Raw genomic sequence first — 27,953 nt, 5'->3', positions numbered from 1 at the left:
TGAGAGTTTGTTGAGTTCCAGAAACCTGGCCAAACTCCAGTAAATACCTTTGCATATATTATTCTTGCTGCCTACATCTTTTCTTTTCTCCATCTCCTTAAACAGTGTTTGTCATAGCTTATTCCTTTGACCTTTCAATTTTCAACACAAATATCACCTTCGTATAGAGGCCATCTTTTACTATTTATCTACCTTTGTCACCCACCCCCACCTTTATATGTTCTAACCAATCCCTTAATTGTTCCTTAGCATTGTCGTATTGTGTATTTATTGGTTTTCTTAGTATCTGTCTCCATTGCTAGACTACATTCCATGAGTGCATGGTTAAGTAAGATTTGTGGAGTCACTTTTTTTGTTGTTGTTGTTAACTAGTTTTCCTCAGATAGATACTAAAACCAACAATGACTGCTGATAAATATTCACTATATTCTAGTGAAGTCCTTGTAGGACTTCATGTGCATTTTCCCACTTATTCCTTAAAACACTGATATTCCTATAATTATCCCCATTTTACAGATGAAGTAAAAACAACGGTGTTTACCAATAGTCACTTCAGTTTTCCAAAACCAAATGTTACAGGCATTGGGGCCAAAGAATCTGCCACCATACATTCATCAAAAAATAGGGCCATCCAAAATAAATGCTTGCTCAAGTTCATTTTCCCTTAGGACAATAAATTCGTTTATGCCTTAGCTCAATAAAAGTATAGCACCTTCAGCACAAAGTTAATAACACTCAAATTTCATAAACTGACCATTGTAGATACGGATGATTTAATCTCCCCACACTGTGGAATAAAAGCAAAGCTCACAATTTAACTTCATGGATGTGATAAACTGCCTCACTTAAACAATTTCTTGGCTTGGAAAGCAATGCATGCTGCAGGGGTAAGGCACACGCATAAGGTAGTTCATGTCACAGAATGTCCTTCAGCCACAGCAAAAGGTGGACTTTGGTAGAAAGCGTAGGAGCAGCTATGGTACATGAGTAGATAGCCTCAAAGAGCATAGGGAATTCCGCTTCTGATCATGGGAGAAAACGTGCTCTGTCCTGTCCAGGCTCACAGGGAGTTGTAGAGGGACATTGTGGTGTCGTCCAGTGAACAGGAGCATTAGGGCACCGGGTGCTCTTTCATACAGTGTCCTTAGTGGCCGAGGGGATGCTGTACCTCCCAGGAAGAACATGTAAGGGATCTGCACAGAACCCATTGGGAGGGGTGTTCTGTGCACAGGTGTGTACAGAGGAGTGTGTACATGCAAAGAGGATAGAGTGAAGGCAGAGAAGTAAATCCCTAAATATCGAGTCGCGTAGTGAATTGCCCTGCTTGTAGTGACTTCCTTAGCTCGCACCTAGTTCAATTTTTTGATAATAGGTTAACAGCTATTGGGAAGTGTGTTTGACTGAGTCAATTATCAGAACTATATCTCCCAATATGTAAAACACAAGCTGTTTATTTTATTAGCAATCACCAATGACCCATCTCAAATAAAGATGTGGGTTTTTTTTTTAGCTAAGATGAATTTTATTGCAAGTATCAGAACATTCAAGCTAAGTTGAGAGGTACTGGAATGTATAATTATACAGCCGAAGGTACAATAAGCTTCACGATGCTTTGATTCAATTTCCCAATTATCTATTTAAAAACTCAGATTTTTTTTTCAATTACAGTTGACAATCAACATTAATTTATGTCAGTTTCAGGTGTGCAGCATAGTGGTGAGACATTGTATAATTTACAAAGTTATCACCCAGTAAGTCTAGTAACCACCTGGCACCGTACATGTTTATTACAGTATTATTGACTATATTCCCTATGCTGTACTTTACATCCCCATGACTATGTTGTAACTATCAATTTGTACTTTTTAATCCCTTCACATTTTTCACCCTACCACCAACACCCTCCCATCTGACAACCATCTGTGTATTCTCTGTATGTATAAGTCTGTTTCTGATATATTCATTTATTTGTTCTTTAGAATCCACATATAAGTTAAATCATACAGTATTTGTCTTTCTCTGTCTCACTTAATTCTTAAAACACTGATATTCCTATCATAATCCCCATTTTGCAGATGAAGGAAAACAGTGATATTTATCAGTAGTCATGTCAGTTTGCCAAATCCAAATGTTTAACCACTATGCTGCAAGGTTATGTGAAGCAGGAATTGGGGTGAAAGATTCTGCTGCTGTACATTCATTAAAAAATAAGACAATTCAAAATAAATGATTGCTCAAGTTCATTTCCCTTTAGGACAATAAATTAGTTTATGCCTGAGCTCAATAAGAAGATGTGGTACATATATACAATGTACCACAAAAAAAAGAATGAAATCCATAAAAAAAAAAAAGAATGAAATCTTACCATTTGTGACAACATGGATGGACCCAAAGGGTCTCATGCTAAGTGAAAAAACTCAGATTTTTTTCTATCCCACCCTTCTATCATCCATGCTCAGCTTCAATCCAAGATGGCCTGACCGTGTGGTCACAAGATGCTGGCAACAATTCCTAACCTCTATGCCTTCGTATTTCCATCCATGAAAACAGAGATAATCTCTTCCAGAAGTTCTCTAAAAAAGATGAGATGTCTACTTTTCTAAAAGTCCCCAAAAAGTCTCATTTTGCCTGTCATTAGCCCAACTACATAAGAATTCATACATATGAAACCAATATCTATGACTACAGAATGGGACTCTATTCATTATTTTAGCCTAGTTATGTCCCACCACTAGTATCAAAGATGGAATCAGCTTTCCAAAAAGCATGTGGGCTTCACAGATACCAAATGAAAAGTGGGGCAATTGGGAAAGTGAGGAGAGAAAATGTGGAGAAGACAATCACAATACTCACTGGGGAAAGGGGCATAAACAGGAAAAAGCCATAAATGCCAGATCATATATTAATATTAGGATTACCGCTGAAGTCCATTTTCTCCGGTTTCGCTCCCTTATCGTAGTTCTGTTTGTATTGTTTGTTTGTTTTAACTTTTCTTAAATAAAAGTGGGAGAATGTGGACCTAAGACTCATACACCGCTGGAGGGACATTTTGGCATTATCTGCTCATGATGAGAACCTGTGTATGCTATAAGCCAGAAAAGACATCCCTAGATTTTTATTTCAAAGAGATATACATGCATATGTCTACTCAAAAACCCGTACAACAGTGTTCATAGCTGCATTATTGGTACTAGACATGAATAGAACCCAAATCAACATGAGAATGGATAGATGAAATATGGGATATTCATATAAGGAGATATTATGTACTACAAATTAGTGAACTAAAGCTATGTGCTGCAAAATGAATCTGAAATATAAAAATTGGAGCAAAAGATGCTACACATACCCATACACACACACACACACATACACACACACACACACACACACACTCACACACACAGTATGTTTCCGTTTATATAAAATTTAATAACAGACAAAATTTAACTGTGGAACTCAAAATCAGAACAGTGGTCACCTTGAGAGGAGAGAAAGGTAAGCTGAGAGGCAAACGAGGACGTTTTCTGGGGTGTTGTCAATATTTTATTTCCAGACATGGTTGGTAGTTATATGGGTTTTTATTTCTGTTTGTGATCATTCATTGAGCCATGTTTTATGTACTTTTTGTACATTTTACCAACAACAAAAAGCACTGAGAAAATTAGCCTTAGGTATGAGAGTTAAAAGCTGAGCATTAAATCACTAAGGACAAAAATGTTTCCGTCTTCAACAGTGTCATTTTCCAAAACTTTACAAGTGTCTGGCACTTGACAAGACACCATATGAATATGTTTCAAAATATTGAATGAATTAATGACAGTAGGGGCTATTTTTATAGATTTCGTGTTTATGAAAATTAACTTGGTAAAACTCACTCTCTGTAAGTTTGCATCTATATATAACAGTTGTAGCTAATTAAAATGAACTTCCTCTTGTATATACATCACATGACTGCTGTCAGTATTGACGTCCCATTAAGATCACCCCATGTTAGTGTTTCCCAAAGCCTAGGACACCTACCCCTGGTATCCAAGACAATTGTGAAGGTCACACATGGACATGGAAACATATAATTAGACGTTTTTTCCCTTTTCAATATTTTTTCAGCACATCCAGTTATATTAAGGACAATGTCTTATGCTATTTGTAACTTGTCTTTAACCATGTTTTCAATTTACTAATCTATTTTCTAAGGAGAGCAGCATGAAGCCCAGCAATTCTGTTGGCTATAATGTCATTAAAACCTGATAATATGGTTTCTTGTTTCACTGTATTTACTCTGTAGTCCTCTTATGTTAGAAAAAGGGAAACTAATTTTCCAGATCTTGTTATGTTTATTAAGTGTATTAAATAAAATAATTACATTAAAAAATACTGATTTCATGAAAACGATTATGCTAAAAAATAACCAGGTGTCATTTAGATGTGACAAAAACCATAAAGGTGACTGAGTTTGGGAAACAATGCCTTATAGATTTCGATTTCTTGACCCTTCAGTTAATCAGTATGTTTTTTATTGTGCAAGGCACAGTAGCAGATAGAAAGAAGTGCAAAGCACAATGCTGATATCAAAACACCTCTCATCTATTTGAGGAGACAAATACCTGAACAGCTAGAAAAATGCAATACTTAAATAACAATGCAAGGCAGTAGTAAAAACACTGTCTCATGGAGGAATATGATTAACCTCTGTCTCCTAGCACCTTCAACTTGATATTAGGGTTATTTCTATCAATGTTCCTTTGTGTTTACTTCCAAATCTCAACTTCTGTGGTAATAATAGTATTTTTCTCTAGAACATAAAAGCATTTGGGGGAACTAATAATACTTTTGGTTCCCTCGTCTGGAAAAATAGAAGGTAATGCCTATAAAGGTAATAAATATAAGCATGAAAAATTGTTCACTTATTTACAAGGAGGCCACAGGTGGAGGTGAAGAGAATTATGTGTACTTTCTCATGGTCTATGAAAGAAAGGTTAAACTATCCCCAATTTAGAATAATGTAAAGGTCACTGAGAGCAAGTGTATGAAAATAGAGGCTGATTCTATTGCAGGCAGCATCTACATATCTGCAGATATATATTAAAGTGTGCCAAATTCAAATATATTCAAAATGTGTTGAAAATGAGTATCTTAGGTATGTTTTTGATCTTATACAAAATCCCCAAATTGTTCTTCATTTTTTACATTCTCATTAGCAATGTATGAAAGTTCCAAGTGTTCCCCATCCTTGTCAACACTTGGTCTTGCCAGTATTGTTTTCATTTTACTCATTTCGATAGGTACATAGTGGTATCAAACTGTGATTTTAATTTACACTTACCTAATGGCTAATAATGTTGAACCTCTTTTAATCTGCTTAACTAACCTCTGTAACTTAGATGAACCTCAAAGGCACTATACAGAGTGAACTATATGATTCTACTTACATGACATGCTTGAAAAGAAGAAAAGAAAAACTGCACTAATAAATAACACACCGCTTGTTGCCAGGAGTGTGTGGGGGAGGAGGGGGTGACGACAAATGGGTGGCAGAGATGGGGAGAAAGAGAGCACTGCTCCGACTCTTGATTTGGGATGCTGTATTACAAAAATTTCCATGTGTATTTAAATTCACACACTGGCACACCAATAAAGGTCAGTCTTGCTATATGCAAACTTAAAAATAAAACAAAAACAAAGCTATTATTCCAAAAAAATAAATCACTGTGTTTTTTTTTCAAAATACTCATTGATGTGATACTTTTGTGAAATTTCTTGATAACTGAAGTATGAGGTAATTGAGTCTAAACATTTTAAAATCTCCTGGTGAGAAAGAAAATGTTATTAATGAAATGGTACTCTGGTTTCTTTTGAATTTAGTATATAGATTTTTGTATCTCTTTCAGGCTTTAGATGATCTTGCTATATACATAAGAGTAAGTTTAATAACGTATTTTAAGTGTACTTTCGTTAATGCTCTCTATGAGAAACTGTTAAAATTTTTTAATGAGTCATTCAAATAACTGACCACAAATCATATTTAGTAATTTGGCATTTAAAGATCTTCTTTGTCATTTCTTAGATGCAAAATATTTATCTTAAAAAAACAATACAAAACAAAAAACACGATGTGTTTAAACACATGAGTTAAATATTGTGCAATCATTTTATAATGATGCCATAAAATGAGTATTATTTTTGAAATAATTGACGTAATAGATGAATCAATAACTAATCATTGACCCTGCTATGATTTTGTAGAGCAACAATATGCAACTCTTAAGGAAGCTAAAAGTCAACAATTAGGTTAATTGCCAAGCAATTGAAAATAGATAGGTAAATTGTAACCCTCACCGTTTCCCAAACGCAGAGGCACACTTCTTCCTTAAGAATAAAACCACTGGTATTATTATGTGAAGTATTTTCGTAAATCACACAGATTCATACTCCTTTCACGGTTCCTGCAGGTACTGTTACTCATGACGAAAAAAGTCCTTCCCTTCAGTTTTTCCATGGCTGAATCTTTTTCATCCTCCTGTAGTCTCAACTTCTTATCCATTACTCAAGATTGATCTTTCCTGACCATCCTATCTAAAGTAAATGTTTTCTTCATGGCACCACACTTTTTACTTATTTCTTCAACATTTGTCATATTTTGAAATTTGTTTGTTTGCTGTCTGCTTGTCCCCAGACCACATGCCCATTTTTTCTCACCTTTTTATCTCCAACCCCAGTACAGTACAAAACAAGTATTAGGAACTCAATAAATATTTATTTATGGCAGGAAGATAGGAACCAAGAAGGAAGAAACTTGTCCTCCTTCCATTTCTTTTTTAGTCTACATTTAACATCACAGTTTAGAGCTCAACAAGAGAGAAATGATATCCATGTTAGGTTATTTCAAGGAGAAAAAGGACAGAATCATGAGGACTCATGGGTTGAAACAATGGTTGAGTGTAAAATGTCTATCTGGTTACACAATTTCCTTAAATCTGAGGCAATAAGTGAAATGAATCAGTTTAAAGGTAGAACATTGTCAGTAAGTAAAGATATGAAATATGGTTATAATATATAAATATGCTATTATATTATGCTATTATACTATTATAACATTATGTGTAATATAGTGTTATGTTTTTAAAAGCACATCTTTATTCTAGAATGTAAGTTCCACAAATGCAAGGACTATATATGCTTTCTTCAGTGTGATATCTTCAGCATCTGGCACAGTGCCAAGAATATAGTAGGCAGGAATTAAACAAAATGTGATTCATAAAATGAATAAGAATTAAGAAGGACACCATTCAGATCACCTAAATCAGAATGTGCAACTCCTGTCTCCAGTCTTCTGCTTTCTGTGCATGTGATTTTTTTTATATCAGTTTAAGAATCTGCTTGGCAGGTTACTTAGAGTCTGAAATCAAGGAGAATAAAACTGAATGACAAAATCCCTCCTCACGTGATTTTCTACAGAGTTTAATTTGATGCTCATTCATCACAGAAATTGATCTGCAAAATACAAATTGCAGCAGATCTACAAAAATGACCTTGGAAACTCTGTTTATGGCCTGGGGACCACAAGGGTACCTGGAAAATCATAGTCAACTGTGATGGATATTTCAAGATGTTTTTAAATGTCAACACGTCCTTGGTTTTATTGCACCGAGTTGACTTTATTTGCTGTTTATTATGTAAAAGATTTTGGGTGAGGCCACATGTGATATGACTGGAAAAAAAAACTTTTTGAATCTAGGCAGAGTCAATTTTCGTATTGAATATTTTTTCATGCTTTCAAAAACAATTAGCTTACCTAAATATCAATTCTCTATGACCTCTCCTTTTAATCATGACATAGAAAAGATTGATAATAAAACTACCTCTTCAATCCTAAAAGGTCTCTCAGATGAAAATTCTGTATTAAAGACTAAAAGTTTCAAAAGAAAATGGGAGAAAGGGAATAGGCTCGGAAAATGGTACATGGAAAGGAGGTAGGAAACTAAGACCGGTGTTTAAAGGAATCTAATGAAATATAGAGCATGGCAGTTCACTTGTGTCTGATGGAGGGGCAGGAGCTGATGCTGGAGAGTTTCTCCGGGAGCAGACCATGAAGGACCATATTGAGTGATCATATGCCCAGTTTGCCTGGGAAAGTTCCAGTTGGCACCTGTGGTCCTGACCTAATTATTAATAATTGTGCCCTCATTCACTATAAAAATGTCTCCATTTTCCACAATAAATATATGACTGTATTGCCTACAACTCTAGGTAAGACAATTAGATCTTAAGGGCAAAAGGGAGTTATCACAAAACTTTAATATAACAACATACATAATCACATTTATGTTTTAAGAAGTCATTCTGAAGTGAAACTGTATTTATAGATGACAATATTATATATAAAAAACATAATCTACAAAAATTATTAGAATAATTACTAGAACTAATATCACAGAATATAAAATTAACATACAAAATAAATTACTTTCCAATATAATAGTGATAAACATTTGGAAAATAAATTTTAAAATATACAATTTAAAATAGAATAAGACATACAGAATAATTAAGAATAAACTTAAGATACCTACACTGAAGTATACAGTAAGGTAGTAAAAAGCATTAAAGGAACCCAGAACAGATGGAGAGATAAACCATGTTTATGGATTGAAAGACTGAAGACTTTCAAAATGTCAGTACTTTCTAAATTGATCTATGTATTCAACACCATTTCAATAAAGAGGCAACGGGACATTTTCTTTTTATTTTGACTTAGTATAAATTGGCAACTTTTATAAAATATAGAAGGATATGAAAGACTTTAAATAGACAAATTAGTCTTGCAAGAGAAGAACATATATGAATTTGTTTCATATTTATTACCTAATTTCCTAATTACCTAAGGTTTATGATAAAGCTATAATGATCCCAGTCATATAGTGCTTACATAAGCATAGACAAGTAGACCCATGGAATGGAATAGACCAAATTTCAGAAATAGACCTGGACATATGTGCTAATAACATTTTGACAAAGTTACTGAGAAATGTCAATGGAGAAAGGTAAATATTTTCAAAAAATTGGATGAATGCATGAAGAAATGAATATCAGTTTATAACATTAATTTAAAAAATAATGTGAGATGGATCATAGAACTAAATGAAAAAGCTTCTTAAAAATACATGAAAATATCTTTCTGAACTTATGGGAGGCAAAAATATCTTAGAGAGGATAGAAAAAAAAGCACTAACCATAATGGAAAAAATGGCAAACTTTATTATTAAATGTTTTGTGTCTATCTATCTATCCATCCATCCATATAACCAAACCAAAAAACTGTAAAGAAATATATTTTCACTACATATATCTGAAAAAGGATATTTAGTTAAAACTCATAAAATACTTCTACAAGTCAATAATAAATAAAACATAATAAAGCAAAACCAGAAGACCTAGAGTTTTTAATTAAACATCTAGAAGTTGCAGATTTGTGTATATGTACATGTGGATAGTATGTACACCTTGCTTTTAGAATGATGGTTATTTGAAAGGAACTAGATGAAGGGGGATACTGGAAAAAAGTAGATAAAATAGATTTAAAAAGCAGTTAGTAATTTATTAACATACAATTACTAGCGTCCATACTGTCATCCATACAAAGATTATAATGTATCAATATTAAAAATCACCGAGGCACTAAAATCTCGTTCTGTACTTTTTTAATAGGCCCTACACCAATCATTTTGCATTTAATTAAAAAAAGCTCCAAAATTTTCACTGTATTTCTTGATCTTATTATATCCAGGTTTTCATGCTTTAGTATTTGTGAAATTAATTGAAGCTGACAACTGGTATGTATATTTAAGGAGGTCTTTTTTTATTCACTATCTCACTGTATTTGACTACTTATATTGGATTGACAAAGACTCAGAGAATATGAACATTAATCAGGTGCAGGTGATGGTGGGGAAATAGATCATTTTTATGCATATAACTTGAAAACCTATAGGATAGGCCATAAGTGGAGAAAAAAATGGCATCAATTGGCTATTGACTTGTAAATTTAGTCTATGTTAAAATAGCGTCATATTTTAACATAACCATGTTCTTTATTTAATTTGATCATTTATTATGTAGCTAATTTTTTAAATAGCAAACAAAAATAGTTTTCAAAAAAAATAAAAAACAAAAACAAAAAAAATGGTTTTCAGAACATTAAAAAAAATGTCTTCTCCAAATTTTTCTTCCTCAAAAAAATACCCTTCATTTTCACATGAAAACCTCCCCAATTGAAGGCAACAAATCCAGCAAAAATTATTATGACCAAGAAAAGAAAGTTGGAATATTAAAACTAACCAAATAGATAATCGTAGATTAATTAGTTTTAGCTTATTTGTTGATCTCAGTTTTTCTGCCCTATGCTTTCACCATGCTAGAGAGCGATTATAATCTCTCATGTGACTTTCTTGTATAGCATTTACCTGAGTTAAAATTTAATACTTTTTTGTGCACCTCTTTGATAATTGCTACCCCATGAGATTTCTAACTCCATGATGGCAGACATAGTGGCTTCTGCTGCCTCATAATTATATATTCAGTTCCTAGCACTGAGCTAGCTGAAATACTATATATACCAAGATACTTTTTGTATCTAGAGTTGTTTTCCTCAATTATGTACTTCAAATGTGTTTTCAAAAGAAATTTATAAGAAGGGACTGATAACCTGCCAAAAAGAATATAAGTAAGAGTCAGTCATTTATTCCTTCCTCCGAAGATTATATTGACAAGTTATATTCAGTTTGTTTGGGCCATTTTATTGAAACATATCCAAATAATTGCAGAACTTAGTATATATTTGTCTCATTACATAAACGTTGGTTCTACAACTAAACTTGAGCTCATGGCAGGGTTTCAATGATTACAAAGGATCTTTTCTTAAAAATCATTCCTTGTTCTCCCCACGATAATGTTATTTGTATTCATATGGTTTTATGAATGGGTGGAGAGTGTAATATCAGTGCTACTTATTTAGCATTTACATGGCACTTTATCTACAGAGTTATACAATGAGTTTTATAATGATACAGAATTATTACCATATTTTGCACTCATAATACTATAGGGATTGATATGATTTGAAGTTAAATTTCATTTTTACCCTAATGTGTAACTTAAAAGAAGCTTTTTATTTCCTTTTAAAGGGTATTTATTCCCTAGAATAAGAAAGAAATGAATAGTAAATAACCCTCCCAGTAAAGCAAACTGAAGAGGCCTTTTACATCTCGAAACAATCCAATTATTTTCTTACCTTTAGAAAGAAAAAGGGTGACTATACTTTTCATTTTGCACTAAGGGTGTCTAAGGATAGATAGCCTTAGACAGATTAACAGGAGAAAAGCAAACATAAATTTAATAGTACGTATACCTTCTGCATACTCGGAGATACTCAGGAAAACTGAGTAACTTCCGAGAAGGGCCCCAGCCACCACCTTAAATACCATTTCCAGCTACAGAGAAAAGATGATAGGGGTAAGGGGAGCACAGCATAGGAGGTTATCAGGCAAAGCACAATAAACTGAAGATGGTTATTATGCAGATTTAAATCCCTGCCTTCTCCAGTGATATGTTTCTAGATTTAATCATCCTTCCCTTCCTGGAACAGGGAGGGAAATACCTTTGCAAATAGAGGTTTCCCTTATAAATGTAAATGTCTCCTACGTAAGGGTAACTTCTACTGGTTTTCAGAGCTTCTCTTGTGTCTGCTCTTAAAAATGATCAGCCATAATCTTTATGCCAAAGAAGCATATTTTGTGATGGCAAATTCTGCTCCCCTTCAAAAGTGTCTGTCATTCCAGTAAAACCTACTTCTACTTAAATTGTGGAAAGACTGTCTTGGAATGCCAAGGAAATCGTGACAGTGAGAGGTAGAAATGACTTTTTAATATAATATTTACAACAAAGATAACGTCACTAATGTCAGTCTTAAGTCTATTTCAAATTGAGCAGAAATTGTTGCACAAAGCACTTTTTAAAATGTGTAGAACAGAGACCTCTATGAGTAAATATTCTGTAATTTAATTATTTCAAGATTACCTATTCTAAACTGAGTCTAAGAGATCAGAGACATTTATGTAACTAGTTATTTACATTAAAAGCCAATTTTTAAATTCCTGTCTACAATCCAGATGTTTTGTCTGGAAGGTGGTGGGCAACTGAATTCTGGGAAATACTTGGTGATACGTATTTCTTTTCTTTTTTTTCAGGTAGATGTTTGCATCAGGGTAAAGTTTGAAATGTTATGTGTACAATTAAGCAATTAAATATGCTGAAAAAATATTTATTTCTCGATAATACTAGGTGGAACATTAGGAAAGAAAGAAAATAACCAGCTTATTTGTAAAGATTAATTCTGTAAAGAAATATGTTTATAGTTAAGAATAAAAATATCCCTCAATATGCATGGTCATAGTCTGTTAAAGTTAAACACTAAAAAAATTAGTTATGGGATTAAAAAAAAATTAGCAGCTCATAAGAAAAGTCATTTGAAATATTTTTGTTTGGGCAACAGTTAAGAACAGAATATTTTTGCAAATCTTTAACTCAATTTTGTTTTTAAAAATCAAGTGCTAGAATTTCAGAATAAGGGTTAAATTATCAAGTTTAATCCAATTCACTTCTACTCAGTCTATCCTTGAAAAATAATTCTTTCTACATATACTATAAAATCTTAATTTTATTCTAAGAACAAAATTAAACATCTTCTAGCACTTATTCCTATTTACTCTAAATAATTTTTTTGTTGTTTCCCAGTTTCTTTCTTTTTCTTAAGGTATTTTTACTCTGAGATGAAATTTAGTTACATCAAAAGAGTTCATAAAATTAGGAAATTTATTTTAAGACCTGTATGTATGAATATTTGTACATGGAGTGTATATAGTTTATAAATATAATTATGTACTCGTGCATACATACCTTTAATGACAGAGGTCTCTGTTTATTTTCCAACCAATGTTTTCTCCTAAGGTGGGTTTATTAAAATTCTTTATAGCTGCTCCTCACCCTTTATGGTTTGTGTGACACACTCAATGATTTACATACAAAATAAAAATTCTGTAGGTGACTCATTCTGCTTCATTGAATAAAAATATTAATAGTCAAAGCATTGATAAACGTTAAAAATGATGAATAAACTTTTGGAAATTAGCAATGCATATACCACTTCTCTTCAATGTGCAATCTAGGGTACTTGTTGAAAATGAATATTCCTGGGCTCTACCCCGGACAATGAATGATTCTGAATCTTGCAGTGTCTGGTCCAGGAATCTCCATTTTAACAAGTTCTCCAGGTGATGCTTGTGACAGCACTGTGTACAAAATATGTGACAGTTTACATAATTTTGAGTTTCAGAAATTAACTATTCACATATAATGAGAGATATTAGCTCTTAATATCTTTGCATTCCTCCCTGTTTTACTTTTGTGTAAACACAAACTAATGAATTTAGTCAATTTAATGAGAGGGAAAAACTTATTCTTGGGAGTTATATAAATGAAAAAGTGAATTAAATTTCTTTGAAATTTCCCCTCAACTTTCCAGGTGGTTCTATTGACACTATTTACCCAAAAGGCCCCTTTCAAATTGTCTTGTAGCAACCCACATTTTTCCAGTCACTTATGGTCCTTCTTTACAATCAGCTTCAGATCAAAGCTTCTATTTACATCTAGCCTTATTCAGCCATTCAAATGGCTTTTTTATGGGATTGCAGCAAACTGAAACTCTGATCACATTCTCTGCACCAAACTGCAATGACTCGATTCTCTATCATTACTGAGAAAATGTGAAAAAGCCTCTTATTGGAGAGTTTAAGTGACACATCAGTCCCTTTATTTAGAGCTATTTGAAATGCTCATCTAGGCTACTATGCTAAGAATGGGAAACTAAAACGTACTTCTAGTTTTAATTTTGTATGATATTGGAAAAGAAAATGTGAGACTGTTGCCAAAAATAAAACATCTTAAATAGGATACTATTATGAATAATAATAAAAGTACACAGTTTTCGTTAAAATAAGACCATTATAGATAAAATGCATAAGAGTGCTCTCATCTATTTAGTTATAAAATCGTTTACTAAGATGGGTGTGAGTAGGACCAAAAAACGTATTTCTGTATGTCTTGTCTAGATTTCAATCCACAGGTTGCATAAATGGTAGGTATATGAGCGTAATAATCTCTGTCCATGAGCAACTATTAATATCAACTCTCCAATCTCTGAAACAAATTAAGAGCTGCACACATTAGGCAGAAAAATATGCGTGCAAACTTTGAATAGAAAATTGTATTTCCAGAATTCCACTAAAACGTACTTCTTCATAAACCATCTCTAGTAAAAGACCCTCTCCTCTTCTGAGAAAGCTACTTAATCTTACAGTCTAAATGAAAATGCCCTAAATTTGTATAGTAAAGGAGGAAAGTATGAAAAGTACTGGAAGAATTAAGCAGACCCTCTCTCTGCTTAGAAACTCCAGAGAGAAGCTTCCACTCCTTAGTTTGCCTTGGTCTCTTTATCAGTGATCTTCATTCACTATTACCCCCCTAGGGAATGAAGGATCAGAGAAGTTAACTAGATATTTTTAATAAAATACAGTCACCGTTTAACCCCCATCACTTTTATCTCCCTTTGTTACAACTACTACATAAGAGTGTCAATTCCACAAAAACCTTAGAGCAATGGCTTAATATATTCTACAGCTAGTTCTTCTTTCCTTTTTTTTTTTAGGGGGGGGGTGGTGGAATTTAGAATTACCCTAAACATAGGGCCTTATTTCAAAATGACAGTATAGAAGAGTGCAAGTAATGTAAATAGCCTTCCTCTATCCTGCCTCTGTCCTTGCTGGAAATCCTGAGGTATGTGTGTTGGGTGGGGAGAGCTATGTAGGTGAGCAGATAAATGGTAAACTATATGTAGTTCTGTTGATATTCCTTTGATACTTTTGGTGCAAGAAAGTTCAAGAAAATTTAGGTGCAAACACTTCAGAGTACACACCTGTTCGGGGTTTGGGGGACCCCATCCTCAACCCCTTCCCATCTTTTCTATTTAGTGCAGCAAGGCTCTAGGGCATCAAGGCATACTTCACAATTTTGTCATCACATTCCCCTGGTTCAGCATATTTTTCAACACTGCAGCAAGGCCAGCTCTATTGCAGACATATATTCTTCCATATATTTATAAACTAGGTTCTCTAGCCCATGCCCAAAAGTCCCTCTCCAATCTCCAGAAGAGGGTAGGGACAATTAGAGCAGGGTCCCCTGATGTCATTACTGCTCCTTGGCTCCGCCGGCCTTCTGTCTGCACTACATGGATGTCCTGTGTAAATTTAGAGATGTCCTCTGGTTAGACAAGCCTTTTTGCATTTGGCCCCAAGCAGGATTGCTGTCCCTGGTGCTGAACTATGTTTGCCCATCTGAGAGACTGCTGCTAGGTCAATGGGGCTGGATAGAAAACCTGGCTGATTGATCTTAAGAATGCGGAAGAGCAGGAGCAAGCAATACTTTGATGTACAGGAACAGAACCCCTCCCCCGCCAAAAAAAATCCGCACATCTCCGGGGTTTGTGCCAGTGCCTCATTTGCAGTTTTCTCCTCCAGACCCCCACCCAAAACAGCTCCAACATGGCCTAAAACGCCTGCATTTATCACCACAGCCCACCTAGACATCACTGTGCAGTAATATCAAAATGCTACTCCCCAGAAGCAAAGTCTTTATGACGCTAGCTTTTCCACTTTAAAGCAAAACAAATAAATCCAATAAATTAATAAATAAATGAAAGTGACCTTCCTCTTTCCTTCCTCCCCACATATTCACATCCCCCTAAATTATAAAGCCCCAAATCCTAGAAGAGTGTTTTAAATCTGGGTGGTCTACGTAGTGCCACATCCCCACTCCTTCCCCCTCCTCTCCGGAACAAAACGAAGCCGAAAACAGCACATCTTACCCTGGGTAGAGCGACAGCAAGAGCAGGATCCACACCGTCATTTTCTGTGAAAATACAGGAGTCGAGTAGACTGAGCTTCCTGTGCTCCATATATTTGGCGAACTCATCGCCTTTTTTTTTTCCTCCTCTCGCCTCTTGGTTGCAGAAGAATCCCTCCCCTTTGTATTATTATTATGCTTATGATCTGATGGTGGCTCCCCCCACCTGCCTCTAGTAGGTCCCGTCACTGGGGAGATGTAGTGCTATCAGCTTCGGGAATTAATATTCAGGGGGCAGAAATAAGATCAGCACAAATGCTTGCAGATACCATCAAAGCGTCAGCTCAAGGAGCGGCTTCCAAGTCTGGGGGAATAATATAACTGAGGCAGGGGGAGGGTACAGAGAGAGACACACAGAGGCAAATAAGGGAGAAAGGCGGGCACACTCTACACATACTCGTGCCCCTCACACTCACACACACTCTCCTGGGTCCATCGTGGTGGCTTTGTTTGCTTGCTTTATTTTGATTTTTTTTTAGAGGGGGCAGGTGTGTGTGTGTGTGTGTGTGTGTGTGTGTGTGTGTAAAAGAAAAATCACGAGAATCTCTGTGTGATCAACTATCATGCAGATTAACGATGAGGTCAAAGTGGAAGTGATGCTCGCTGCTGCAGCATGAATTAACACATGCGTGGTGTCTTTCCATCGCTCTTTAACCCTTCACTGCACACACAAGTGTGCAACGACTGGCTTTCGAGGAGACAAGAGATGTTTTAGCAAGCCCATAAACTATATTACCAATGACAGAAGGTATGTCTCCTCAGATCTGCCAAGAAACCTTATTTAAAACTGCAGTCTTGGAAATCATGATTACATGAGGTGGGGAGGAGAAGCCGAGAGTGGGGGAGGCATGTGTGTTTCTCTGTAAATCATCCCATTTGAAAGCAGATTTGATGGATTTTCTATTTGACTGAAGGAAAAAGAAAAATGATAGAATTAAAGGACATGGAGAAGTCCTGTGCTCCCCAGAATTCACTCCTCCCTTTTCTGCTCTCTATCCCAGTGAAAATGTAGACACAAACTACTTGAAGGCTAAAGAACAGAATTGTATGAAGATAGCTGCATGAGTATAGACTATAGACCACAAAATAGAAGGATGCTTTTTGAAGTGAAGTTGGACAAAAAGAGGGGATCCAGAGAACATTTAACACTATAAAGGGAGTTCTATTTGCTGTGTGGTATTGACATTTTTATGTTGTTGTTCTGCTTCGTGACAATCCTGAAAATTTCTGGGATGAATTGGTGTGAGCATGCTTCCTTCTTGCCTAGAATGTTACCATGGATACTGATGCATGGGAGATATCTCGCTATGCCAACCTGGTTCATCCACCACAGAGAAAACCCCATTCACTGATCAGGGAGAAGAATGTGGAGGAGAGTTTCAAGGTCTAGTTGAGACCATAGCAAAGATATTCAGGTAGAGGTACAGGTGAAGAGAACCAACTGGACCCCTTCTGGAACATAGCAATAGGTCATATCAAAGCCAGTGCCTTTTCTATAAGAACTGAGTCTCACAGGTAGGAAACATGAATAAGGAGTCCAGGAGACAAGATGTTTGGGGTCCACACTCTACCTTCAACCCTAAAATATACTCAAGGATAGCAGAGAGAATTACTTGTTACTTCTGTAATGACATAGGGTGAGGAGACACACTCTGACTAGCAAGGAAAAAAGGCCTGACACACCTGGAAACCTACATGCTTTTGGAACTCTACCTTCGTTATTTTATGGCCTTAGGAAAAAATCAAATTAAAACTTGCAGTCAACTGACTTCTTTCTGTTTTGACTGAATAGGAGAACGTCCAAATGTAAACCCCCTTTTTTGTAATTTTCTTGTTCTTTGCTGCACTGTGAGGAACTTTGGCTCCTCTTATATTTACATTTTTTTTTTTTTTTTTTACAAAAAAAGAAAAACAAAAAAACCCAAAACCTAAGTTGTTTATAGCTGTGTAATTGTTTTTAGTGAAGCTATTCGGTCATATTTTTGTAGGCTAAAGTTTACATACTCAAATGCCTATGAAAACCAAACAAGTGAGATAAATGAAAGAAATGGGCTGGTTGTCAATCAGTAAAGTGGTGGAAACCACACACACTGGACTGACCATATGTGCCCTATTTGAATGCGTTGCCTCTGTTCTGTTTTAGTCAGAGTTTCTAGAGGAAATGGAAAGAAAATTATGAGAAATGTCCTAATTTTTAAAACACAAAGGAGGCCAAGGCAAACAGATATGCAGGCTGTTTGGTTGCAAATATTGTTTCCTACCATGTAAAAAAATCTATGTGACAATTGTATCTTCTGTCATCTAGAACATTTACAATTTTCCAAAGTAAGCCTTTTTTTCCTGGTGTTTAGTGACAAACATTGAAACTGTGAGAATGAATACTATCATATTCAGAAAGTAATAACTCATATACTGATCCCTTATCAGTTATCATAATGATTCCTGTGGGTTATAATCTGTTTCAATAATGAAATACCTCCCAGAATATTAAGAGAATCCATAAAGGAAATTTTATTAGTTATAGTATCTGAGTACAATTTCTACTGTGCTACTCCTGGCTGGTAAGCTTCGGTTTGCCCCTGTGGATTTTTCCCACCTGGTGGCTGCTCTCTGAAAAAAGTAATTTAATATATTTTCTAAGACTTAGCAACACATATTATATTCACTGTTACTTGTAAGAGACCTAATCTAGTAGTTTCTTATGTAATCATCTTTTATTTATTCTTACCCATTTTAAAAAAGATATATTTGTAACACATTTAAATACCACTATTTGATAAAGATGATGTTTACATTTTCATTGTGAATAATATATATTTATATTAAAATTTCTAAAATATGAAAAAGTTGAAAGAAAAAAAACTATCATTTATATTCTTTTATCCAAACAAGCCATTGTCAATTTATTGGAGAATTGTTTAGCAGGATATTTTTCTCAGAAAAAAAAGTTTTAGTTTTAATTTGACACTGTATTACTATTATTATTGTTGTTGTTTTTACAATACCCAGAAGTGAATTATGAGGTCAAAACTTTCACTAGTTTGGTTGTTGATACCAGATCTCTTATCATTTGGGAAATTAAAATAATATTACTTAGATTCTGGTTTGGCAATTATGAAGTAAGCTAACCATTCTACAGATAACAATTATAATTGATGGACAGAACATTAAATAACTATGTGAAGTACTAAAAAGTTACCAAAGGTACACAGAGTGATTAAGATTTGAATGAGATCTAATATTATGTGGATTTTCCCATAAGAACACTTAAAGATGACCAACATTTTCCCTGTTTGCCTGGAACTTACCTGATTTTAGCATGAAAAGTCCCACATCCTAGGAAAAACCTCAAACCCATAAATGCAGGATGGCTAGAATTAGCAAAAGGGAACATCTCATTGATTTGAGGTTTTAGAGGAGAATGTGGTGCTTGCTCCCAGAGCAGCTGAAATTGAGAGTGAAATCATAGAAACAAAGGAACAACAAAGAGGTAAGATACCATATTCATATGCAAACTTCCTTCAAATGTTTGTTTTTGAGTGGAAAGAGAGGAAAAGACCAAGAAGCCTCAGAAGAAAGCAACAACTGAAAGACTGAAAAAGCTGAGCCAGTATTTCAGCTGCCACTAACTGAAGGAGATACTGAATTTGAAATTTGAATCCCATCAAGTTGGAGTCCTGATAAGCACTTCAGACTTTCCTTTAAAACCCTAGGAGGACCATGAAACCCTTCTCTGTTTTAGAACTAAGGATTTGCTGTAAGCCTAAGGGCAAAACTGAAACTAACCTGAAAGCAGTTTAAACCTTAATCCTGCACAAGATTAAGGTGATTTGTCAATGATTTAACTCCTTTTAGAATAAAAATCAACTTTCAGAGGAGTTTTAAAAATCAGAATGTTGATAATTATGAGATATCTGATACATGGTAAAAAAATTATGAGATATACAAAGTGCAGCATATAGGACACATATTAAAAAATAACAGTCAATATAAATGAATAAAACCTGAGATGCAATTACCAAATAAAGACATTCCATTAATTGTTTTAAATAATTCAAGGGCTTAAAGGAAAAAATGGTCATCATGTTTATGTGGTCAGTAAGTGTACAGTATGGAGTCTCCATAGAGAAATGAAAACTATTTTCAAAAAAACAAAACAGAAAATTCCAGAACTGAACATTTGAATGCCTGAAAGGCAAAATTTGTGCATGGGCTTTAATAGCAGATTGGCAATTGTAGAATAGCAATAACAAAAGATCAGTAAACTTGAAGACAAATTAACAAAAATTATCCAATGTAAAAATCATGCAGGAAAATATTGAAAAAAATTAAAAGAGTTACTGGAAACAGTGACACAATATTAAGCCTCCTGATAAAGTAGTGTATAAAGAAGAACCGTATTTAAAGTAATAATGGCCAAAAATTTTCCCCAAAATATTACATATTTTTTAACAACTTTGGGAAAAATTTTGAAACTCAGTGGACCTCACACAGAATAAACACAATGAAAACTTTATAGTCACACATCTGAAAACTAAAGATGAAACAAAAATTTTGAAAGCATACAGAGTAAAATGAGACATTACAATTGCTAGAAGCTAATATTGCAATGATGGTTGACTTATTAAAACAATTGGTGCCAGGAAACAGTGGATGACATCTTTAAAGAGCTGGGGAAAAAAAAATACACATAGAATTCTATATCCAGTAAGTAGTCTTCAAAAATGAAAGCAAAGACATTTTTAAATAAATGAAGGCTGAGAGAATTTGTCACCAGCAGGGCTGAGATAAAAATAATACTAAACAAAATTCTTCAGGCTGCTGGAAAGTGATACCAGATGGAAACCAAGATCTACAATGAGTGAAGAGCGCTGAAAATGGTTAATATGTGAGAAAACAAAATATATACGTGTATGTGTGTGTGTGTGTAATTTTTATTCCTTTAAAAGACACCCACTTTTTAAATGCAAAAATTATGACAGTGTACTTTGAAATTTAGAACACATATATGTATGAAATATATGTCAATAATAGCCCAAAGAATTCCAGAGTTGAAGTTAAATAAAATTACACTGTTGCAGTTTCTTGTGTATTTTATGAAATGATATAACAGCAACTGTAAATAGAGTTTAATGAGTTAAAGTTGAATATGGCAAGTCTTAAAGCACCCTAAAAATCATATACAATGTATAACTAAAAATCATTACAGAAATTAAAATCAAATAGTAAAACCATTCCATAAATGCAAACGAAAGCAGAAAATACAGAACTGAAGGGTAAAATAATGGGACAAACAGGACACAGAGAGCAAAGTGGTGACTGAAAGAAGACACAAATGGAAGAGTAATAATAGAACTAACAATGGAACCTCAAGAGAAATAGAAACAAAAATTGACAGAACAGGAGACATAGACAAATCCCACAATCGTAGTTGAAGATATTAAAATTTCTCTGACTTAACATTTGTAGAATGTTATACCCAATAATTGCAAAGTACAAAATGTACATTCCTATTAACTGTTCCTCAAGTAAGCCTCAAGAAATTTCAGAATTTTGAAAACTTACAGTGTTTATTCTCTGACCACAACATAATTTAATCAGAAATCAATAATATAAAATAGATAGAAAAATCCCCCAAATCTGAAAATTAAACAATTTAGTTCTAAATAATACGTGGATCAAAGACATAGCCACACAGAAAGTTTCAGAACAGACAGAAAAGGAAATACAGCATATTAAAATTTGTTTTGTGGAGCTAAAGCAGTACTTATAGGAAAATGTGCAACTAGTACCTTGAAAAGAAGAAAGGTTAAAATCAATGAGCTAAGTTTCTGGCTTTGGAGCTAGAAAAAAAGAATAAATTAAAGAGTCCTACATATATATTTCCATTTACCTTTCAATAAAGGTGAGTCATTTCAAAGGGGAAAGATTACTGTTTTAAACTAATGATGTTGGAACAAATGGGTAAATTATTTCTAAAGCCAACCTTTGCCTCTTATTTCATATCACATGTAAAAGCTAAAATTATGAATTTTAAGAAGGAAACAGAATATCTTAAGGACATTGTGGTAGGCGAAACTTTCTTAGAAAAGGCATAAAAAGTATTAGGGATAAAATATAACATTAATAAATTGGACTTATAAAAGTCAGAAACTTCTGTTAATCAAAAACTCTACTAAAAAAATGAAAAGGCAAGTCACATGAAGAAAAAAAATATTCACAATGAAAGTATCAAACAAATGTCTTATATCCAGTATACACAAAGAAATCCCACATCTTAATCATGAAAATGCAAACAACTCAATAAAAGTGGTCAAAATACTTAAACAGATTATCCAAAAATTATATGTGAATCTAATAAGCACAAGTTTCTCATCATTAGCATTCATTAAAGAAATGTGAATTAAAACTATGATGATATCTTTTTATATGCACTATAATGTCTAAAATGAACACAACTGACAATACCAAATTTTTTTGAGGGTACAGAGTAAAATTCATACGTTTTTCTGGTGAGAATGTAGAATGGAAAAACTATTTGAAAGACATTTTAGCAGTTTCTTACAATGTTAAACATTCACTTACCATATGACCAGCTGGTTCTACTTCAAGATAATTATCAAAGAAAAAGAAAAATATATACCCCCAAAAGAGTCCTGTACAGAATTCTGTAGAAGAGTTATTCAAATTTGAAACAATCTAAATATCATCAGTGGGAAAGTGGATAATCAAATTCCAGGGTATATTTAGAAAATGGAAAAACATATTATTATTCAACAATAATCTTATAAATAATTTATTCATATAGATATATACATACATATAAATATGTAATATACAAATACATAAATGCACACTTTCAACAACTTGGTTGAATCTTAAAAAATATTATGTTAAGCAAAAGAAGCTAGGCAAAAGCCAGTACACACTGCATGGTGATACCATTTATATGATTGTCAAGGGCAGCAAAATAAATCTATGTGATTAAAATCAGAACAGTGGTTGCCTGTGATGGTTGAGGCACAAGAGACATTTCTAGGATGAATTAAATATTCTGTATGTTGATTAGGAAAGTTATTACACAGTCTTATACACTGATAAAACTTATGACATTATATACTTATGGTATGAACATTTCACTGTATGTTAATTTTACCTTAATAAAAATTCTATTGATAAATATCCTCATCAATAAGCATAATCTGTGACAGTCACAGTGCTGTGACAGGTCTTACTGGTTCCTCATTAAAAAATCTACAGAACAGGTGCTATTAAAACAAAGGTTTTTATACGTGGGAAGATTAAAGTTTAGGGAGGTTAAATTACTTGCTTAAAATAATCCAGAGGGTTCGTTGTATAGTATATGGCAGGGAAGATTTTAAACGCAGGCAATCTGATATAAGAAACTGAACTCTTAAGCATGATTGTAAATAGTTTCTCAATAACATGATTGTGGTGGTAAATAACACAGTTATTAACTTACTCCCTTAATCATCAGCTATACTAAAACTTTAGAGGAGACATGATGTAAAAAAAGAGCATATGGGCCTGAGTCAGAAATCTTCGCTTTGTCATTAACTCTGTGCCTTTGGAGAAATTACTACATTTCTCTAGGTCTTATTTTTTCATCAATACAATGATGGATGAAACAGGTGATCATGGATCTTTTCAGTTCTAGCCTTCAAGGACCTATAATTCAAGTAGCATTTCCTTGTGAGTAAGGTGGGAAAAGTTCTCTGTAGCTCTTTCAAATAAGTTAGCTCCTTTAATTACAGCATGACATTAAACTGATCAATGTCCATGTTATTACATATTAAAATAAACTGAAGAAAAGTTTGGCTTAGTTATTTCAATCTCTCTTATATTTCAAGGGCGAGTCAAAGTACCTCATTGCTCAAGATCCTAGATGAGCGAGAGTTAGACGGGGAGTCTCTCCATGCTTGAATTGGGGCTGGCCTTAGGATTTTGTTTGTCCAGTAGAATGTACAGCTGTGTGAGTTCTGAAGTCTGGACCTCAAAGGGCATCTCCACTTCCATTTTCATTCTCTTGTCATGCTCCTGCCAACATGAAAGAGCATCAGTTCTCCATGACAATAGGGCTTTTACTTGCCTATCCTGTGCACTTTCCCCAGCCCCTAGAAGGGGGCCTGACACTTAATATGTTTGCTGAATATTTGAATCTTATAAAACATCTTCCAGAGAACATTGGGTTAGTTCACATTTGCAGTAACAGTGCATGGGTCCCATGTTGGCCATTCTTCCGAAATCACTGAGTATAGTTGTTTTCTTTTTTTTTTTTTATGTCAAAACTAAGGTCTGAAAATCGTATTCTCAACATTGACTCATATAGCAGATGATATAAGAACTTGATTAATATTGTGAACTATCTTGTAATGATTCTCAGTTGTTCTAGGCAGTCGTGACATGGTGAAGCAGACTTTTCCCAGCCTAATGTGTCTCATTGCTAATGATGTGCCTCTCAGGGACTTTCTTTTAGACTTTGGAGTGTCATTTCATGTGACGATGTTAGTGGATGGGACTGTTAGTACAGACAGGCCTGGAACTATTATAGTATGAATCCCCTCCCTCTATTGACCTCAGTATCCCTTCAAGTACCCATAAAAGAGGATTTTTAAACTGCAGGGCAATATAAAGACAAATGAAAATGATAGCAAATGCTTATAGTGATCATTTATGATATTCCTGGAATATATTTAAATTAATTCCCTTTTTTGTGATTCAGTCGAAAGGTAAACCAATTCTTAAATGATTAATTTCATTTTTTTAAAAAAATTAACTGTGGTAAAACACAAATATATATAAAATCATTATTGCAGTTGTCACAATTTATTTGACACAGTTTTCATCAGCAAAAAACAAATGTGAAAACTTAGAAAATATAATATGGATCTAGCAAACTGTAGGAAGACTTTCAGTGTAAAATCATCAAACCATTTTATTGAGGAATAAATACTGATGAATAAATACTGATATCAGCACCTCAAACTAACACTTAAAAGAAAACATAGCTTCTTTATACTTTGTGGAAAATATATAAAAAACATTCTACTGCCTTTGTCAAAAAGTGAGGTTTCAGCACCAAAACTGATCCACTTTGTAAGTCTTATCAGAAATTTTACTATCATATCTGGGTCATAGCTGATAAAGATGCTTACATTTCTCTCATCAGTGTATGGCCTGATAATAATATTGAACTCATAGAGCTGTATGGATTAAATGAATTAATATATGTAAACAATTTACATTTCAGGACCATATTAAGTATTTAAAAATATTACCTATTATGATGATGATGCATTCTTCTATTATTTAAAAAAACAGCCATCAAAATATATTAGTACCTAATAATTCCCAGGCCTCAATGTAGACATCATTTAAACAAAGTTGCATCAAACATATTCCTTGCCTTTGAAGAGATTATAATTTTGTGATTTGATTTTCTACCAGTCTCACTTTTACTGGAATAGAAAGTCAGCCCTTTCCCAACACACTTATGTGTTTCATAAACAAAACTCCAGTGCCAAGTGACCCCTTCACGTAGGCGTCTCCCAGAACGAACAATTCAGTGTGTCTAAGACCTTGATTCTTATAAGACCTTTCTCACAAAAATTCATTTCAAGTCTCTCTATGGACTCATTCTTCTTTCTCCCACGTGAAATCCCAGGCATAGCTCACAGCTTTTCTGGCACTGTCAGCTAATAAATGAATAGATATTCACCAAGTATTAACATGTGCAATTCAACTTAGCATAAAACTCTAAACACTTTGCAATGTAAAACATTCCTGTGGCACAGAAAAAATTTACCTCAGGATAAGAAACCTGAAAAGGGAAGGGGGAAACTAACTGACATTTCTGCTTTTTCTTGGCATACCTTCCTTCATTCTGGTGCTAACACAGAAACACCTCCACACACACACATGCAAACACACACACGTACATACCCTCTAGCTGCTATTTAACAAGGGTTGGGAGGAAAACTGATACCACTTGTCTGGTACATTATAATTCGGGGTCAGGACCTTAGATACGTAAGTACTGTCTCTTGTGAGGCACTTTTGACAGTTCCTAAGAGATCCCACTAAAGGTGACCAGAAAAAGTTTTCTGGTGTGGACAGTGTCTCTGAGTGGTGGTGACGACCTCTTGACGACCTCTCTCAGTTTCTTGTATCCCGATGCAGATCTCAGTGTCTTTGTATTGATCAGAAGTCCTTTATGTGGATTCTTTCAAGATGGCCCACAGCCAACCCGTTCCTGGGGGCTACATCTGACTCATGGTGAACACAGAGCTCTGAAAGTGCACAATGTTTCCTATGCACCCAGTCTCTTCCTGTTACCAGGAAGCTCTAGTCATAGCCTCTTGCCTTTAGACTGTTACAATTCTGAGCCTGGTGTACATCCTTATGTCCCCCACATTCTCCATGGAACTCATGTCATTCTCTTTGAGTGGTTCTCTTGAACTCCCAATCTGGGCCTTAACATGAGGGAAAGAATTTACAATAATTAAAAAGTGAAAGTAACCCAAGCATCCATTAATGGGTAAGCAAAATGTAGTACACACCATGCAATGCCTTAAAAGGAATGAAGGCATGAAATTCTCACATGTGCAAAAACATGGATGAAATTTGAGGACATTATACTAAGTGAAATAAGCCAGTCAACAAAAACACAATCACTGCATACTTTCAATTGTGTGAGATACTTAGAGAAGTCAAAATTATAGAGACAGGTGGTGGGGTGATTGCTTAGGGACAGTGGTGAGAGAGGTATGGAAAGTTATCATTTAGTGGGTATAAAGTTTCAGTTTTACAAGATTAAATGAGTTCTGGAGATGGATGGTGATGATGGGTAGCCAACATTATGACAGTAGACTTGACAAAGAATTCCTTTGTCGTTAACTCCTCAATTCACATTAGTAAGGCAACTATTTACTTCACTTATTTGTAGTTTATTCCTACTTGCTTGAATCCTATTTCTAATAGAAAATTCTTTGGAAGTTAATCTCCAAAATAGTAGTCATCCCCGTATGTTTTCCAGTCAGTTTATCAATTCATTCATTGAACAAATACTGCTAATTACTGACTAAGGTGTCAGACTCTGTGCTGGGTACTGGGAATATAAGAATGAATGAGCCATGATTTTTGTCCTCAAGCCCCACACAAAATCATGAGGAAGGCAGCCTGGTGTTTTCTTTCAAGATGCTATATGTACATTTTGGAAGAGTGGTTTAAGATGGTGAAGTATTTGTTGACATTCTAAGATATTACACATGGCTGTTTGGGTGGAGTTGGTATTTCTCATAGTTCATTGAAAAATTCCTGGAAAATTCAAACTCTTATGTGACATGTAGCTACTTAAAGGGACTGTTTTTTATGAATTATGTTTTCATAAATTTATACTTAATTTATGAATACATAATTAAATCTAGGGACAACTTTGATTTATTCTTGAGTAAAATGTCATACTTGTGAAATTAGATACTTTAATACTTTTGTTCCTCTCCCTACATTTACATGAATGTCAAATTAATTACTCAGTGAAAAACATAATGTTAGACCTGATATTCACTTGAGAGAATATTCGACCAGAGGTCCTCTTTGTACAAAAAAGAGAATTTCAGCTCAGAGAGGTTTAATGACTGGTCCAGTTACCCAGATGATTGAGAACAGAGCCAGGATGGGAAATGCAGATTTTTCTGACTGCTAGGCCTCATCTTCTCCAACTCCACCCCCCATGAACACAGTTTCAATTTGTAGTTTAACACAAAGGTAAAGATTGTCACTGTAAAGTATTAGTTTCAGCTCATCTTACTGAATACTCTGCACTATATGAGATTGTTTCCTGTTTGTTCAATCCAGTCTTCAAAGTATGATTTCCTTTTAATGAGTCCTGACATTTACTTATTCAATGCAGCAGTATG

At 34.3% G+C, this 27,953-nt stretch overlaps 1 protein-coding gene across 2 annotated transcripts in view; it reads right to left on the bottom strand.

Annotated features, from left to right (window-relative positions):
* The window catches only part of GABRG2 (gamma-aminobutyric acid type A receptor subunit gamma2), a 77,048-nt gene extending 60,748 nt beyond the window's left edge, over positions 1-16,300 (bottom strand). Inside the window, exon 1 of one of the 2 annotated variants that reach the window (XM_081036112.1) lies at positions 15,977-16,300. In XM_081036112.1, the coding sequence (XP_080892238.1) occupies positions 15,977-16,083 (107 nt within the window). In that variant the 5' untranslated portion in view covers positions 16,084-16,300. The remainder of the gene's footprint in view (positions 1-15,976) is intronic. The other variant, XM_081036111.1, reaches the window with a different exon arrangement.
* Between the last annotated feature and the right edge of the window lie 11,653 nt (positions 16,301-27,953).

Source organism: Rhinolophus hipposideros (assembly GCF_964194185.1).
Source record: "Rhinolophus hipposideros genome assembly, chromosome: 23".
NCBI classification, from domain to species: Eukaryota; Metazoa; Chordata; class Mammalia; order Chiroptera; family Rhinolophidae; genus Rhinolophus; species Rhinolophus hipposideros.
The sequence above is the reverse complement of the archived record's forward strand: the minus strand, read 5'-3'. Positions and strand labels throughout refer to the sequence as shown.